Here is a 15,002-nt window from a genome sequence, read left to right as displayed (position 1 = left end):
AAATGGGGGAAATATTTGCCAGGGTTTAATATCCAAATATATAAAGCACTCATGGAACTGAATAGCAAAAACAAAAAAAAAGGGGTGGGGGGCAAATACATCTAATTTAAAAATGCACAGAAGATCTGAATAGACACTTTTCCCGAGAAGACACTCAGATGGCTAACAGGCACATGAAAAGGTGCACAACAATTATCGGAGAAAGGCAAACCAAAACCACAATAAGATACTACCTAACACCAGTCAGAATGGCTAGTGTCAGGATGACAAGAAATAAGAAATATTGGCGGGGCACCTGGATGGCTCAGATGGTTAAGCGTCTGCCTTCAGCTCGGGTCATGATCCCAGGGTCCTGGGATTGAGTCCCGCATCGGGCTCCCTGCTAGGCAGGGAGCCTGCTTCTCCCTCTGCCTCTTTCTCTCTCTCTTTCTCTGACTCTCATGAATAAATAAATAAAACATTTAAAAAAAAAAAAAAAGATATTGGCAAGGATGTGGAGAAAAGGGAACCTTCATGCACTGTTGCTAAGAATGTAAATTGGTGCAGCCATTGTGGAAAACAATATGGGGGTTCTTTAAAAAATTAAAAATGAAAATACCATATGATCCACTGATTCTACTTCTGGTTATTTGTCTAAAGAAGAAAATGAAAATGCTAACTTGAAAGATATGTGCATCCCTATGTTCACTGTAGCATTATTTACAATAGCCAAGATATGAAAACAACTTAAATGTCTATCAATGGATGAATAGATAAAGAAGATATGGTGTATGTATATTTATATGGAGTATTATTTGGTCATAAAGAAAGAATAAAATCTTGCCATTTACAACAATGTAGATGGACTTTGAGGGCACTATGCTAAGTGAAATACCATATGATCTTACTTATATGTTGAATCTTTATTTAAAAAAAAAAAGCTCATAGATACAGGGAAGAGAGTGGTGGTCACCAGAGGTAAGGGGTTGGGGGGTGGACAGAGTGTGTAAAGGTGGGTCAAAAGGTACCCCAAAAATGAATTATATCCATATATATTGACAAAGATACTCATGATATATGTTTGAATGGAAAAAAAAGGTAGCAGAAAAATATATACACGGTAATCTCACTTTCATTAAAGGAGAATGAGAGAGAGAACTCTGTGTGTGTGTGAACATGAAAAGATACACCTAAAACTATTAATAAAGGTTACTTCAGATATTCTATCTATTCAAATCTACGTTATACCAACATCAGTGCCTAAAGTACAATATCCAATAAAAATAAAAGCAAAAAAATAAACCCAAAGCATAACTAAAGTAGAAAAAAAAGTAAAGCAGAATTACATTTCCTCCAAAATTAGTAATGCAAAAGAAATAAGCAAACCATAAAAAGTCTCCTCCTGAATAATGCCAGATGCTAAAAATCAGAACGTTTTTAATTTTAAGAAGAAAGCATTATAATGTTAGTATTGTGACAATTAAAAAATATTGGCAAAAACAGAAAAAATTAAGTGTTCTAGTAGGTAATGTCTAAAATCCAATTTTTAAAAAAATGAGAACAGAATGGACAACAATGCAAAAAAAAGTTAGTGAGCTAGAAAACAGACTCAGAGACCTAAGAAGTCCAATGCCAGCAGAAGGTTATAAATATGAAAAATCACAGGCAATGATACACCACAACAGAACCAGCTGGAGAGTGGTTCTGACGCTGCCACTCGTCCCCTCACCCCCACCCCAAGCATTCTCCCAAGACACTCGTCACTATCCTAACCTGGTGATCTTTTTCTCTTAGCCAAGAGAAGCTTTCAGAAGTTTCCTTAACCTAGCACTTTGGGCAGCCTCTACCAAACTACCAAAACTGTGATTGCGACATAAGATACAAGCAGCTTGTCATTTCTTCAGTAGGAGAGGATCCAAGACAAGAATTCACAGCCTAAAAATGGAAAAAGCACACATGGTCTCTTCACGTTCGAACAATCAAGAGGAAGACAATTAAATATAGGCTTATTAAATCCCTGACATTTAGAAATAAAGAATGATGGCCATAAGCAACTAAAGAGGAGAGAAGGAGAACATTCGGGCCTTCACAGATGAGAAGAGCTTGAGCTCATTCTATCCAGGTGCAGAAAAGAATCCTTAAATCCACAGAACCTGCAGAAATTTCTTCAAAGAATTACCCAATGCGTATTTGACCGGATAAGCTACAACTACTGAAAAATAAAAGAAATAATATAAGCAATGAGGGGATCATTGACATAAAGTTTAATTCTTTTGGAGGGTAGTCCTTAAAAATGAAGGAAAAAGACATTTTAACCTATTTCAGAGTGTCAGTTCTATCAATCCTGAATGAGTTGTGGAGAGTAGATTAGGTGAATCCAACAGCAGATAATACTTCCCATTCAGAAATCCAAAAGTTGTTCTAACAGATAAAAATTTAGACCAATGAAATGATTAGACTGTGTTTTGCCTGTAAGTATTATGGGGTTATGCCACTGCATGCAAGAAAATTGATTTTAAAACATACCATTTTACAAGTACCACTCAAAAAAAGAAAAATCATTTAAATTACTATTACCCAAAGCTTTCATTTCCCTTAGAATTTTTATTTTCTACTTTTGGAAAGTGTTCTTCTAGGCTGATTGAGACATAGAAGTGGCCACACTACACCCACGAGGAAACAGTGAGAACTCCTATCTTCCACCTGGCTGACCACAACTATAGAATGTCATCAATTTGAAGACACTGATTTCAGGGATGTTAAAATGTGGGGGGGCAGGGTGGAAGTATGCCCTAGAATTCATGAAACAGGACACATCAAATAAGTTACAGTCCAGGTGGGTTTAAGAGGAAAGAAGTTCCTTAGAACAGATAAATGTGATTCAGCATGACACATGCATACATACACAAGACAGAAGTGTGCAAAAGACCCAGGGGAGGCACACAAGGCTTTCTAGTCGGGGCCCAGAGTATGCTTAGAGAAGGCAGAGTTGAAAAGAAGGAAAAATCCAGAATGGTGGAAAAGGGTTCAATTATGACAGGCTGGGTTACATGCCCCACTTCTGTGCTCCTGGGAGCTTATCATTCAAGACACAGTCACAAGCTCTCACAATACTGGTGTCACCAGTACCACCATCAGATGAGGGGAGGGCAGTGTCCCTCACATAGCAGGTGCTCAGTATGCCCTTGTGGACTGAGCAAATGTGTGAGTGCAGGAGTACGTGTGAGGGAATGAATGAGCAAGTAAGCGTGTGAGTTGGGGTTGTCTGTGGAGATAACAGTGGCTCTCTTTCCCCCTTGTCACCCCAGAGAAGCTTGAGAGTGAGAAGCTGAATGTTGCTGAAGTCACCCAGTCGGAGATTGCTCAGAAGCAAAAGCTGCAGACTGTCCTGGAGAAGATCAACGAAACCCTGAAACTTCCTCCCAGGAGCATCAAGTGGAACGTGGACTGTGAGTTTTACAAAGAAGGATGGGGCTGTCATCCCCTCCCTAGGGTTTCCCCAAGAAGCCATCCAGGAAGCTGGCAGGCCCACGGTGGGGGGTGCAAACCCATTTATCATTGAGAGAGACATGCCCTTCCTTAGAGAACTTCTCTGCGCTGCTGGGAAAAGAACAAAGTCCGGTGTGCCCTTCTGTGAAAGGCTGATTGTAGCAAGCTCATGGGAGATGGGGAGGAGGAGGAGCTCAATCATGAGCTCCTCCTGAGCCCCAGCACAACCTTTTGAGAAAGCTGTGTCTCCAGCTCAGAGAGGCTTCAGGACGTGGGGATCCCTACGTTCAGGCAGCTGAGGAGCAAGGGTACAAGGACTTGGCTCTGTTCTTAAGCCCATGCCCTTCCTCTCAGCCCCGTATTTTCCAGAAGGAGCAAAGATCTGGCTGAGATTGCAGGCCCTGGAATGGGATTTTCAAATTCAGGTTGCACAGCTAGTGTAGCTCCAGGGTCTGGGAAAGTGTAAACTGTCCATTCTTTTGCTGCCTTAAGGGCCTGCCAGTCTACTTTGGACACGATGAGTCCCTAACAGAATCCGCGTTAAATCAGCAAATCGGGTGAATCCAGCGGCAACAACGGATTTCTCAGAGGGAGTCTAAACTTATTTTCTTCTTTGTAATAGATGAAAAGAAGAATTCAGATTAATAGAATGATCTAGATTGTGTTCTCTGCTGTTAAGTATTACGGGGTTAAGTACTAGACCTTACTGTATCCAGTTTATACAATTTACAGTGGACACCTTCCCTCCCCACCAAAACCAAAAAAAAACAAAACAAAACACGCCTTTCCAACTTGGGAAAGAAAAGGAAATCTTTACCCCTCAACTTAGAGACCCAGTAGCTGCCAGACACAACCTCTTCAGCGAGTTTCTAGCATCTGACATCGGAGGCGAGACACTGGGAGCAGAATTACATCTTTGCGTGCACAGCACACAGTGCTTGGGACGGGGTGTCTGCTGCCTGACAGAAACACCCAAGAGCAGGTGGAGGAGAGGCCAAGCCCTGGGCCCTGGACGCTGCCCCAGGGTCTGGGAATGCCTATAGTGTTGGGGTGAGGGGAGGGGAGAGCACCTGATCACGTGTGTAGGAGCTGCATTTACATTTTGGAAATCCACAACAGTCATGAAAATTAAAGTCTTCTGATGAAGACCCCTTCTTAGTTTCATTTCATCCTTCCTACTCCCTGAATATGGACCATCTCCATGCACCCCTCCAAACAAAACAAAACACCTTTTAACTTACCAGGGAATCCAGTTCGGGAAAGACTGAGATAGAAGAATGGGGCTTTTTTTTTTTTTTTTTAAGATTTATTTATGGGCACCTGGGTGGCTTAGCCAGTTAAGTATCTGCCTTTGGCTCAGGTCATGACCAAGCCCCACATCAGGCTCCTTGTTTAGTGGGGAGTCTGCTTCTCCCTCTGTCCCTCCCCCCTCACTCATATTCTCTCTCACTCACTCTAACAAATAAAAAAAAAGATTTTTATTTATTTATTTGAGAGAGAGAGAGAGCTCACGCAAGCGCATGCATGAGTGGGGCGAGAGGCAGAGGGAGAGAATCTCCAGCAGACTCAGTGCTGAGCTCAGAGCCCAACCCGGGGCTCAATCTCACAACCCTGAGATCATGACCTCAGCTGAAACCAAGAATCGGACGCTAAAACTGATTGAGCCACCCAGGTGTCCCAGAAGAATGGAACTTTTTAAAGCCACTTCAGGACCATTGTCTTCAGTGGCTTTTAATGATTTGTTTGGTTCGCATTTACCTTCATTTCTTATAGGGAAATGTGAAAATAATCCCCTGTATTATCACTCTCATCTAGCTGTTTCCATTTTTTGCCCACTACTGTCCATATCCATGCCTATTTTTACTTGATGAAGTCGCATACACTCTGGTGTTTTACTTTCTCTTAATATTAGATCATATTTCCTATATTCCCAAGGGGTCTTTGTACTTACTTTTGCTTCTATTTCATGGGGGAGATAATCCCATAGTAAATTTAAACCCTATGTTGACGTTGATCCTATTAGGACATTTGCTCGCCTATGGCTCCTATCAGGGCCAAGTCGAATGTCTTAGGTTGTGTCGCTTTTGGCTTCTCTTAAATTATTCCTGTCAGATAGATTTCCAAAACTGAGATGAATTACTAGGTCAGAGGGATAATTCTCTCAGTGGCTAGCTCCCTATGATGCCTGTTTACGAGCGGCAGTAGCTTCTTCCATAAGGAATGTGGTGGGCCTAACTCCTCGGGAGAAGTTCCGTCCCTCCTGTTCTCCTATCTGGCTGTTTGACATTTTTTCATCTTTCCAGTCAGGATAAAGGTGTCAGGGACAGCTATGAGTTTACAAGGCTCTTCATCTAGTGCTTTAGGGAAATCTTCCTTTTCTTTCTGTTCTATTCACAACAATTTTCATTACTAAATTTTATAAAGATAAAAGAAATTTAAATATGAAGATCTAACATATTTATGGTGCTTTCTGTGTGCTTTGTACTATTCTAAGCAGTTTACATCTTTTGATCCTTATAATCCACACTCATCTAAGGTAAGAATTCTATTATGCCTGGGCACCTGGGTGGCTCAGTTGGTTGAGCGACTGCCTTTGGCTCAGGTCATGATCCCGGAGTCCTGGGATCGGGTCCCGCATCGGGCTCCCTGCTCAGCGGGGAGTCTGCTTCTCCCTCTGACCCTACCCCCTCTGTGCTGTCTCTCTCACTCTCTCTCTCAAATAAATAAATAAAATAAAAAATCTTAAAAAAAAAAAAGAATTCTATTATGCCCATTTTATAGATGGAAAAATAGAGGCAGAGAGAGGTTAAGAAACAATTTATGTAAGCTTCATGAGGTCAGGGATTTTTGTCTCTTCACTACCAAATCCCCAAAATCTAGAAGAGTGACTGGCAATTACTAAGCACAGTAATATTTGCTAAAGGAGTATCGTCATCCAAGGTCACACGGGTGGTAAGTGATGGAGCCAGGAATGAGAGGCAGAGAGTCTGGTCGTGGAGCCTGTGCACTAAGCCTGCACATGCTGTTCCTTTAAGCTGCCCACCCAAAGACGGGAACTGTCACCTGGTGGTGTGCTCCATCAAGTTGTGCGTGTGTATGTGTGTAAGAAATAGATAAATGTGTGTATACATACTTATGTAAATATATTTTATTTTTACAAAGATGAAATCAGTCTGTGTATGTTTAGAAGATATATATTTTGACAGATCATTAAATACTCTGTCACTTTTAACATTATGTAACAGGACATTGTATGGGTATATCATAACTATTTAATTAATGGTGGATTTTTGAGATTGTTTTTTTTTTTTTCCCACTCTTATCAATATAGCCTGATGAGTTCTCTCCGCTCATAGCCACAATTACTTCTTCAGGCTAAATACCTAGGAATGGTATTTTAGGGCCAAAGTATATGTACATTTCTAAGGTCATAATACATATTGTCAAATTGCCTCCCCCAAAAATGACACCAATTTATAGTTCCACAACAACTCCTATTTGGAGGACTATTTCTAACTCAGCAGCTCCTCTGAAATTGTTTTTCAGCTCTCGGCACAGTGGCTAAGTGCCCAATTTATACAGTACAGCCTTGGCCCTACTCTAGATCTGCACATTGCCATCTTGACTTGAGTGCAAGATCACAGTGGTTCTAGATTCTGTCTAGCATCAGGGAGAAAACCAGGAGACATGCTCAGAGGTGACAATGAGGAGGGTACCCAGATATGCAAAGGTTGTTAGGATTTGTCTTAATGGGAAAAGATGACGTGTCTTTAACCTAAAGAAAATTTTGAAATAGGAAACTACCATGTTTTCGTTTTTTTAATGTTCCTTTCCAAGTCTTGGCCATAAGCACATGTCTGTATGTGTGTGCATATATGTGTGTATATGTATACATGTATGTATTATATCTGTATATCCATTAAGTGTATATATTTACGTTGTTTCTATTGTTTCTGTTTAACATTACATTATTAACATTTATAGTTACATTGTTTCAACAGTGATCTTCAGTGCATGGAAACTATTCCGTTATGTGGGTATACCATAATTTATTAAAGCAGTAATTATTAAACCATTAAACCATGCTTGGCCCAACCTAATGATTTGCTAGGAGGAACTCAGACATCACTGAAGAGAGAGGCAGCTGTGGGTGGGCTGCAGTTAGGACTTGGGGACCAGAGCACTTGTACTTTTTTTCTTCTCTGTTTTGCCTAATGGCTTTTAAACAAAGGGTTTCTCTGCATAATAAAAATTTTCTTTTGAAAACCACTGGTCTAAACGATCCTCTGGTTATTAGACATGGTGTTTTCCAGATTTTTTTAATGATGATATATCACATAATAATTAACATCTTTGCACATGTAGTGTGTTGGGGGGGGGAGGGAGAAAGAGGGAGAGAGAAACTGTAATTTACTTCTTTTGAAAAAACTCCCAGGAGGACAGAACGCTCATCAGAAGAGACTGGCATCTGTATGGTGCATATAAAATAGCTCCGTGTTGCTTAGTGAGACAGTCAAGATGAAGTACAGGTCACCAGTGTGTAAGAACCACCTTTTCCACCACACCTTCTCTAGCATCATGTTTTGTCATTAAAAGGGAGAGAGTTAGCCAATGTCCTTACAGCCCTTGGCGCCCGGACTGATGGTGTGACAGTTCTGATCAGACGGGCAAACCCAATGATGCCTCTGCCCAGCAGTGAGCACACCTTGGCAGTAGGTCACTCCCATGCCAGGAGCCTTTTTTGAGGCTGTCACTGTGGGTGAAACTTTGGACGATGCCCAAAAGCCCAGAACTAAAAAACGTCTTCTGGAAGGCCGAGTTAGGAGCAGATCATCTGCTGTATGTTGGTGTGGAGCTGCTGCTCAGTGGAAAACCTTCGAAATAGCAGTGATAACAAGTAACTCTAATGAGTTCCCAAGGAATGTCTGAGTCATTTCCTTTTCTTGGTGATTTCTTAAAGCTTCTGCTGAAGCAGATTCATCAATCCCAGGGCAGACAGAGCGACACCCTAATAATGGGCCCAGTTTGTGCTAAGTACACAAAATGAGCATGTTTTGTTCTTTCCTTAAGTGCCCCTCTGTAAGGAGGAGCCCATGAGGCTGATAGGACTGGGAAGGCAGGTAAAGTATCTGGTGAATCTTTCCTTTTAGGAGAAAGAAAGAGGAGAGTGTTGATATGACTGAATTGCCTCGGTGCCAGGTATTTTCTCCTAAGTTATAATAAAAAAAATATATCAGCCATTCCTAGGTACTGGCTACGTGCTGGAAGCTTTGCTCTCATCATCTCTAGAAATTCTGACAGCTTGTATTTCTGCACAGGACTGTTCTCCCCATTTGTGAAGATGAGCACATTGAGGCTCAGAGGCCTTCAATGGCCTCCCCAAGGTCATGTAGGCAGGAAACCAATACAGAGCTTATCAACTGAGAACTGAAGCTCCGGTCTGCCTGACCCCATGTGTACCCATTATGTCACAGCATTTTTCTCCTCTCAGCTGCTGCAAAAACTACAACTCAGTGGTTGCTCACCATTCTCCAGTATGAGTGGTTTAACATCTAGCATGCTGCTCAGTAGCTGTAGAAGCTAGTTGGGTCATAAACATCCTCTCCCCGCTATTCCCCAAGGGGCACTGCCTACGCTGACCATACACAGTACTCAAAAGAGCAACCGAGCCCTTTAGATATGTCATGACTTCCTCAAGGGACCGTAAGCCCTGAACAAAGGAAAGGATCCAGTGTTCCTGACTCAGTGTTCATTTACTGAGGACGTGCTTTGGGTAGAGCCTTGGGACACAAGGAGCAGTGATAACCCAAAGAGTTCACAGTCAAGTGGGAAGGAAAAGAGGATGCAGAGCAGACATGCTCATGGTTATTAGAATAGAATGAACAAAAACATGGGGGTGGCAGAGGGCTGATCTGATCTCAAAATTCAGCAGTTGTCAGGGGCCCTACTGGAAACTTGGATTAGAGTGGAGAGGCACTATATTGGAAATCCAACAATAACATGATCCAAGGAGCAGCTCCATGGGACTTGGCCAAGAATGAGGGGGCCTAACAGGGAGGCCTGTGAGATCCTTAGTGGGGGGATGTGGGGGTGTGGGGGATAGAAGGTGCATTGGGTGTTGGTACTGCTACATTTTGAATATCTGCTTATATTCGCCTAGGATCTGGAAGAAGATTCTCTAATTTTTAAATCATCTTTTATTTCAGCTGTTCATGCCAAGAGCCTGGTAGCCATCTTGCATCTGCTGGTTGCTCTGTCCCAGTATTTCCGAGCACCAATCCGACTCCCAGATCATGTCTCCATCCAAGTGGTTGTGGTCCAGGTGAGACAGCACGACAAACATCTGCGCCCTTAAAGAGGGATAGAGGCTGAGTTCGTAAGGGAGCTAAGGCAGCCTGGGGAGCTTATTACAAGGATAGTGGAATGAATGCTGAGTATCCTTGATATGCTCTATGTTGGAAGACATGTGAGTGCACTGCCTGATGCATGTGGGCAGCAATCAGTTATTGTGCAAAGGATACTTGAGTATGGGCTAGCCTTGTGTGCGGCATATGCCTGGGGTTTACATGTTGTTGTCAGGAGGGTGTCTGTGTACTGTATATTCGAGGGTGTGAGGTGTGTAGGTCTGAGAAGTGTGCGCAGTAGGATCAGGAGAAAAGGTGTATCCCTGTGTGTAAACCCTGCAAGCCACGGAGAGTCATTTTTTGGTTAAACAAATGAGGCACAGATATTGGGAAGAGACAGACACCCGTGCACGTGCAGGGCTGTGTGCATGGGTGCATGTGTGTTTGAGAGCGAGCCCCTGACTGGCCGGGCCTGTATTCCGGGCACTGCTGCTTTTCACCTGCCCACAGAAGCATGGCTGGGATCTCAGGTCATCTTTTCCAGATTGTTGGATGGAATTTCCATTCACATATGGCTGTATAATTTCCACAATGAGGGTGTGCTCTTTCCCTGTGACTCTCTCACTCTGCTCCTAACCCCATTACATACTCAAATTCAATTTCATTTTCCAACTTTATGCCCATTTAGGAAAGGTCAGCATTCTGTTTGCTTGTTTCTGTTCTTTTCAAGTAAACATGCTGCAAGGGAGGACTCCCCTAATAAGTAGCTCTCTGGTTAGCCAGGGTTCTGGAGAAGAGAACAATATGGCGGCTCTACCATCCCTTGGTGAGGAAGAGTCCTGAGGGCTGGTAGGCTTTGCCTGACCCCACCAGGCCAAGTCTCCAGGACAAAAGCTGAGCTTTCAGGGATCAGATGTTAGTGAAGGGGAGGAGGTTGTGAGGGTGCTCCTTGATCAGCTGCTCGGCCATGCCCTGGTAATAAAGGATTTCTTCCATACCTTCTGAGAACTTAACTTGCTAAACATCAAGGGGATAATAGGAATGGTCATCTTGGCCCTGCCTGCCAGGAGACAAGACTACACCTAAGGAGCAGAGAGAGGGTGAAGAGAGGGTCAGAGGAGGTGAGAATGTGTGTGGTTCAGAGGCTAAGTGCAGCTAAAAGGAATGAACTGGTCTCATGTATTGAGCACTCAACTGTGGCAAGCATTTTATGTCTGTCGTGGATATGTGACCAGCCCAGAGCATCCTGGTACAAGCATCTTACCAGTGAATCCAAACCATCCCTACTGTGTTGTTTTCACCAGTCAATAATGTATAAATTCATTTCATTATATTTTTTAAGACTCTGATTCAAGATTAGGGGGTAGAATCCTCTTGCAACAGTGGCATGAAACTGCAAGCCCACGTTTCATGCCTTATTTGAGTTCAGTTACAGGTCATCAGAAAGCTGTTGTCGGTTTCATTTCTCTGTGGACCATTTTGTTAGCATGAGGGTAAAAAGAGGACAAGGTAACACAGAACGGCACCTATGCATGTCAGGTTTTATGGGGTGTCTTCCTTTGTCAACTTAAACAGGAACAGAAGCAGGACTCAGAATTAGTCAGAAGACACTGACTAAACCACAGAGAGAGTTCTTGAAGCAACAAATAATAGATCAAGGTGAATCTGGATGCTGCGTCAGGGGTTATTTAACCCAGATTTCCTTTCCATTCTATACAAAAGCAATGAATTCTGCAAGAAGTTGAAGATGAGTTTTTATGTCTGTGAAGAACCTCACAAGACAAGGACACAAATTCCATTAGCCCCATGTGAAACTTAAACACATGTTGAAGCTGATCTGGGAAAAAGTCTTGATTTATCCTTACTGGATCCCTTTTAAATGATACCATTTTTCTTTTTTACTTTGATAATCTGTTCTTCCTAATCTAGTGCAGATATATTCTTGGCCTTTATCCAGCTCTACCTTTCCTTCCATAAAAGCATTTTGCAAGGACTCTCGTTTCTGTGGCTACTGGGACTAGAAGAGAAGGTTCTGGAAGTTTGGGCAGAAGGGCAAGAAGGCAGGTTTCAGCTGAAATGCTAAGGCTTGGAGGCTCCTTCTGGATGCTCTTCTCCGCCTTTGTAAGATGAACTTGCCCTGACAACCGCTTGCCATCCCCAAACTACTGTCGTTTAGGTGTCTGGGAATGGGCTATAGAGACCTGATGAAAGGGATCTCCCTCCCCACACCTATCAGAAGGTCTTCCTGAGCCCCAGCACTCCTTTACTGGCTCCCATCCCCACACAATGAGGTTTAAACTCCAGACCGGCACGCAGTTGACTCTCCACCAACTAAGGGCAGCCACCAGCCCTCCAAACATCCTCCCGGACACGTTTGTGCTCTCCTGATCTGCCTTTTTGCTGGGGCCATCCCTTCTGTTGGAATATCCTCTCCTCTGTGTCCAGCCAAATCCTCTATGTCCTGCCAAGTTCTAGCTCAAGGACACCCTCCCTTTGGAAGGGGTCCCCAACCATCCCCACGAAAGTGCCTGCTTCTGTCCCACATTCAGCATGTCCTGTCTGCCTGGAGTGACCACATAATTGATGACACATGACACTTCTGAGAGTGAACGGGGAATCCTGCTATAATAATCGAGCGGCGCCATCAGGCATAAACCCGGACTGTTTCTTGGAAATCTTTCTCACCTACCTGTTTCATCTACCCCATTTTACTCAAGGTCAGAAGTTAGGTCAGACGTTCCACAGTGTTTGCTCTCAGTCCAACATAAGTTCTTGTACAGAGAAGACACTGACTCATGAAATAAAGAAAAAAGATAAATTGATGGGAGGAGGTGGACAGATGATGGATGGACAGACCGACGGATGAATGGATGAGTGGGTGGGTAGGCGTGAGGGCCTCCAGAGTGCTTAGTGCTCTTTTCTCAGAGAATAAGCCAGTTACCTCAGGACCGTACAGCTCACAGAAGAGCTCCCCTATTTATCCCTTAAAAACAAAAACAAAACCGAAAACTCTCCCTCTGTTTAAATTCTCCCAGTTGGCCTCTGTCCTCTCCCCCAGCCCCACCGCTAAATGTGTTTCTTCCCTACCCTCTGTGGCCCCAGCTGGAGGGCAGACACACCCTGGCCTTCATTTCCATTCGGTTTACTGTGGATTACTCCAGGAGGCAGTTGGCTTCCAGCAAAAATGTCTTCCAATAAAGAAAGAAAAGATTTCACCGTCCAAGAAACAGCCAACTTGCTTGGAATAAACACTAATTGCCCTTAAGCATGAATGGTATGGTCCGGTCCCAGGAAATCAGGGGCCTCATTTTGCTTCTGGCGCGATCTCTTCTCTGGGTTTCATTTCTTAAACACCAGTAACTTTCTCAATATCAGGAATGCTAATCAGTTTTTTGTATTTTTCTAAAGCATATTTTTCTCTCCTCCTCCCCGCCCGCCTCCCCACCCCTGTTTCAGAAACGAGAAGGAATCCTCCAGTCTCGGCAAATCCAAGAGGAAATAACTGGTAACACAGAGTATGTCAACACCATTGTTGCCAGCGATTCTCTAATGGAACACAGATGTTTCTCCGAAATTCATCCATTTGCTGATATTTAGTTTTCATTTATTGGGATTGCAAGAGGGATTAGACTTCAGCCAATGATTATAGTTTAGCCTTTTCCATGCATTCAAAACATGCCTCTCAATGCTTAAGATACAAACTTGGGTGGGGACGTGGGGAGAGAGAATTAGCCGTGATTGAAAAATTCTAATTTTGTGGCACTCCAGGAAAAAGTGTGCCCAAAAAAGCCAACCAGCATGAAATCGTCATGCCATAAACATGGGGTTGAATTTAAAGTGTGAACCTTCAAAAGGACGTTTTTCTTCCTTTTCTGAATCTGATGTATTTGGTCACGTGCCATGACCCAGAAAGCCCTTTTCTACCTCAGAGTGGTGGGTTGGTGTTTTGTGTTTTTTTCATTTCCGTTAAGCAGTTGGAATCTCAGAATATGTAAGAGGTTTGCCGTGGGGAAACGAAGTTTGTTCTGAGGTAGAAAAAGCAGGACGCTGGGGGCAAGGGTCTTGAGATCATCTGGCAGGCCTGAGCCCCGGCCACAGGCAAAGGACATTTTCAGCATCCCCTGCGGCCCCAACTTTCTTCTATGTTACCTTGAACAACAGCGAAGTGGAAAGAGCAGGGACCTCTAAGCCAGCCTGACTTGAGTTCAAATCCAGGCTCTGCCACTTGTTCAGACCTTGGTTTCTGTATCTCTGAAGTGGGGAGCGTTTGCGTAACCAGAGTGGTGGTGAGGATTCACAGCTGACCCATGCCTTCCAAGTCTTGCCCAATCTCTAGGCAGCTTGCTTCCCCAGTGGTGGCTGAGGGAGGTCCCCGGTGTGGCCTGTCTGAACCACAATGTGCTTGTGGCTTCAACAGGACCAGGGTAGGGCAGAGATGGGCAGTGGCCCTTCCCAAGATGCCCAGTTTATGGCCCGCAGAGAGCCTGTCAGGCAGCCTCCGTCACTCTGGGGGCTAGTCTTGGAAGTCAAGAGGGCACCTGATCCACAAGGCACACTACTTCCCTGGCCTGGGTCCTGTGACATGTCGTTCATGTCCCCTGGCTCAGCCCTGCCCCACACCCCTGCCCTTTGCTGGGCTTGTCCACGCCTGTTATTTCACATTCTGGAGAAGAGAAAGACATACCTGAGAGGAACGTGGCCTGTGAGAAACTCCTGAACCAGGGGACATGAAGTTTAGGTTTGCAGAGTAATGAGTCAGCTGCCTGCCATGCTTCCTGTGGTCTCCCTCTGCCATCTTGCCACACAGACATGAAGGTGGAGGTCAACTCCTAACAATGGCAACACATAACAGTTTATGAAGCACTTTTATATCTATTGGTACTCATAATAAATACACAAAGCAATGCCTACACTTCCTAAGACTCCATCCCAAAGGTAGAAAAGCAGCTGTCCTTGGGCTCTCCAACAGTTAACTCCAAGTTCATTATTCTTTCCAGTACACTACCCTCAAGTTATCATTTAGTAGGTGATAGATGTACAGTTGCAATAAACCAATATGATAAGAACCAAAAACATGATAGGAAAAAATGTATTGAGCACTTACTATATACTAGGAATTACACTAAAATCTTTCTACATATTAAATCATGTAATGCTCACAACATCATACTGAGGTATTTACCATTATCA

At 43.5% G+C, this 15,002-nt stretch overlaps 1 protein-coding gene across 1 annotated transcript in view; it reads left to right on the top strand.

The window, feature by feature from the left end:
• The window catches only part of PARVA (parvin alpha), a 171,822-nt gene that overhangs the window by 138,955 nt on the left and 17,865 nt on the right, over positions 1-15,002 (top strand). Inside the window, exons 5-7 of the mRNA XM_032426903.1 lie at positions 3,288-3,428; positions 9,675-9,790; positions 13,269-13,327. Of these exons, the coding sequence (XP_032282794.1) occupies positions 3,288-3,428; positions 9,675-9,790; positions 13,269-13,327 (316 nt within the window). The remainder of the gene's footprint in view (positions 1-3,287; positions 3,429-9,674; positions 9,791-13,268; positions 13,328-15,002) is intronic.

Source organism: Phoca vitulina, unplaced genomic scaffold (assembly GCF_004348235.1).
Source record: "Phoca vitulina isolate PV1807 unplaced genomic scaffold, GSC_HSeal_1.0 scaffold36, whole genome shotgun sequence".
Lineage (NCBI taxonomy): Eukaryota > Metazoa > Chordata > Mammalia > Carnivora > Phocidae > Phoca > Phoca vitulina.
This window is presented reverse-complemented; position numbering and strand designations above follow the sequence as displayed.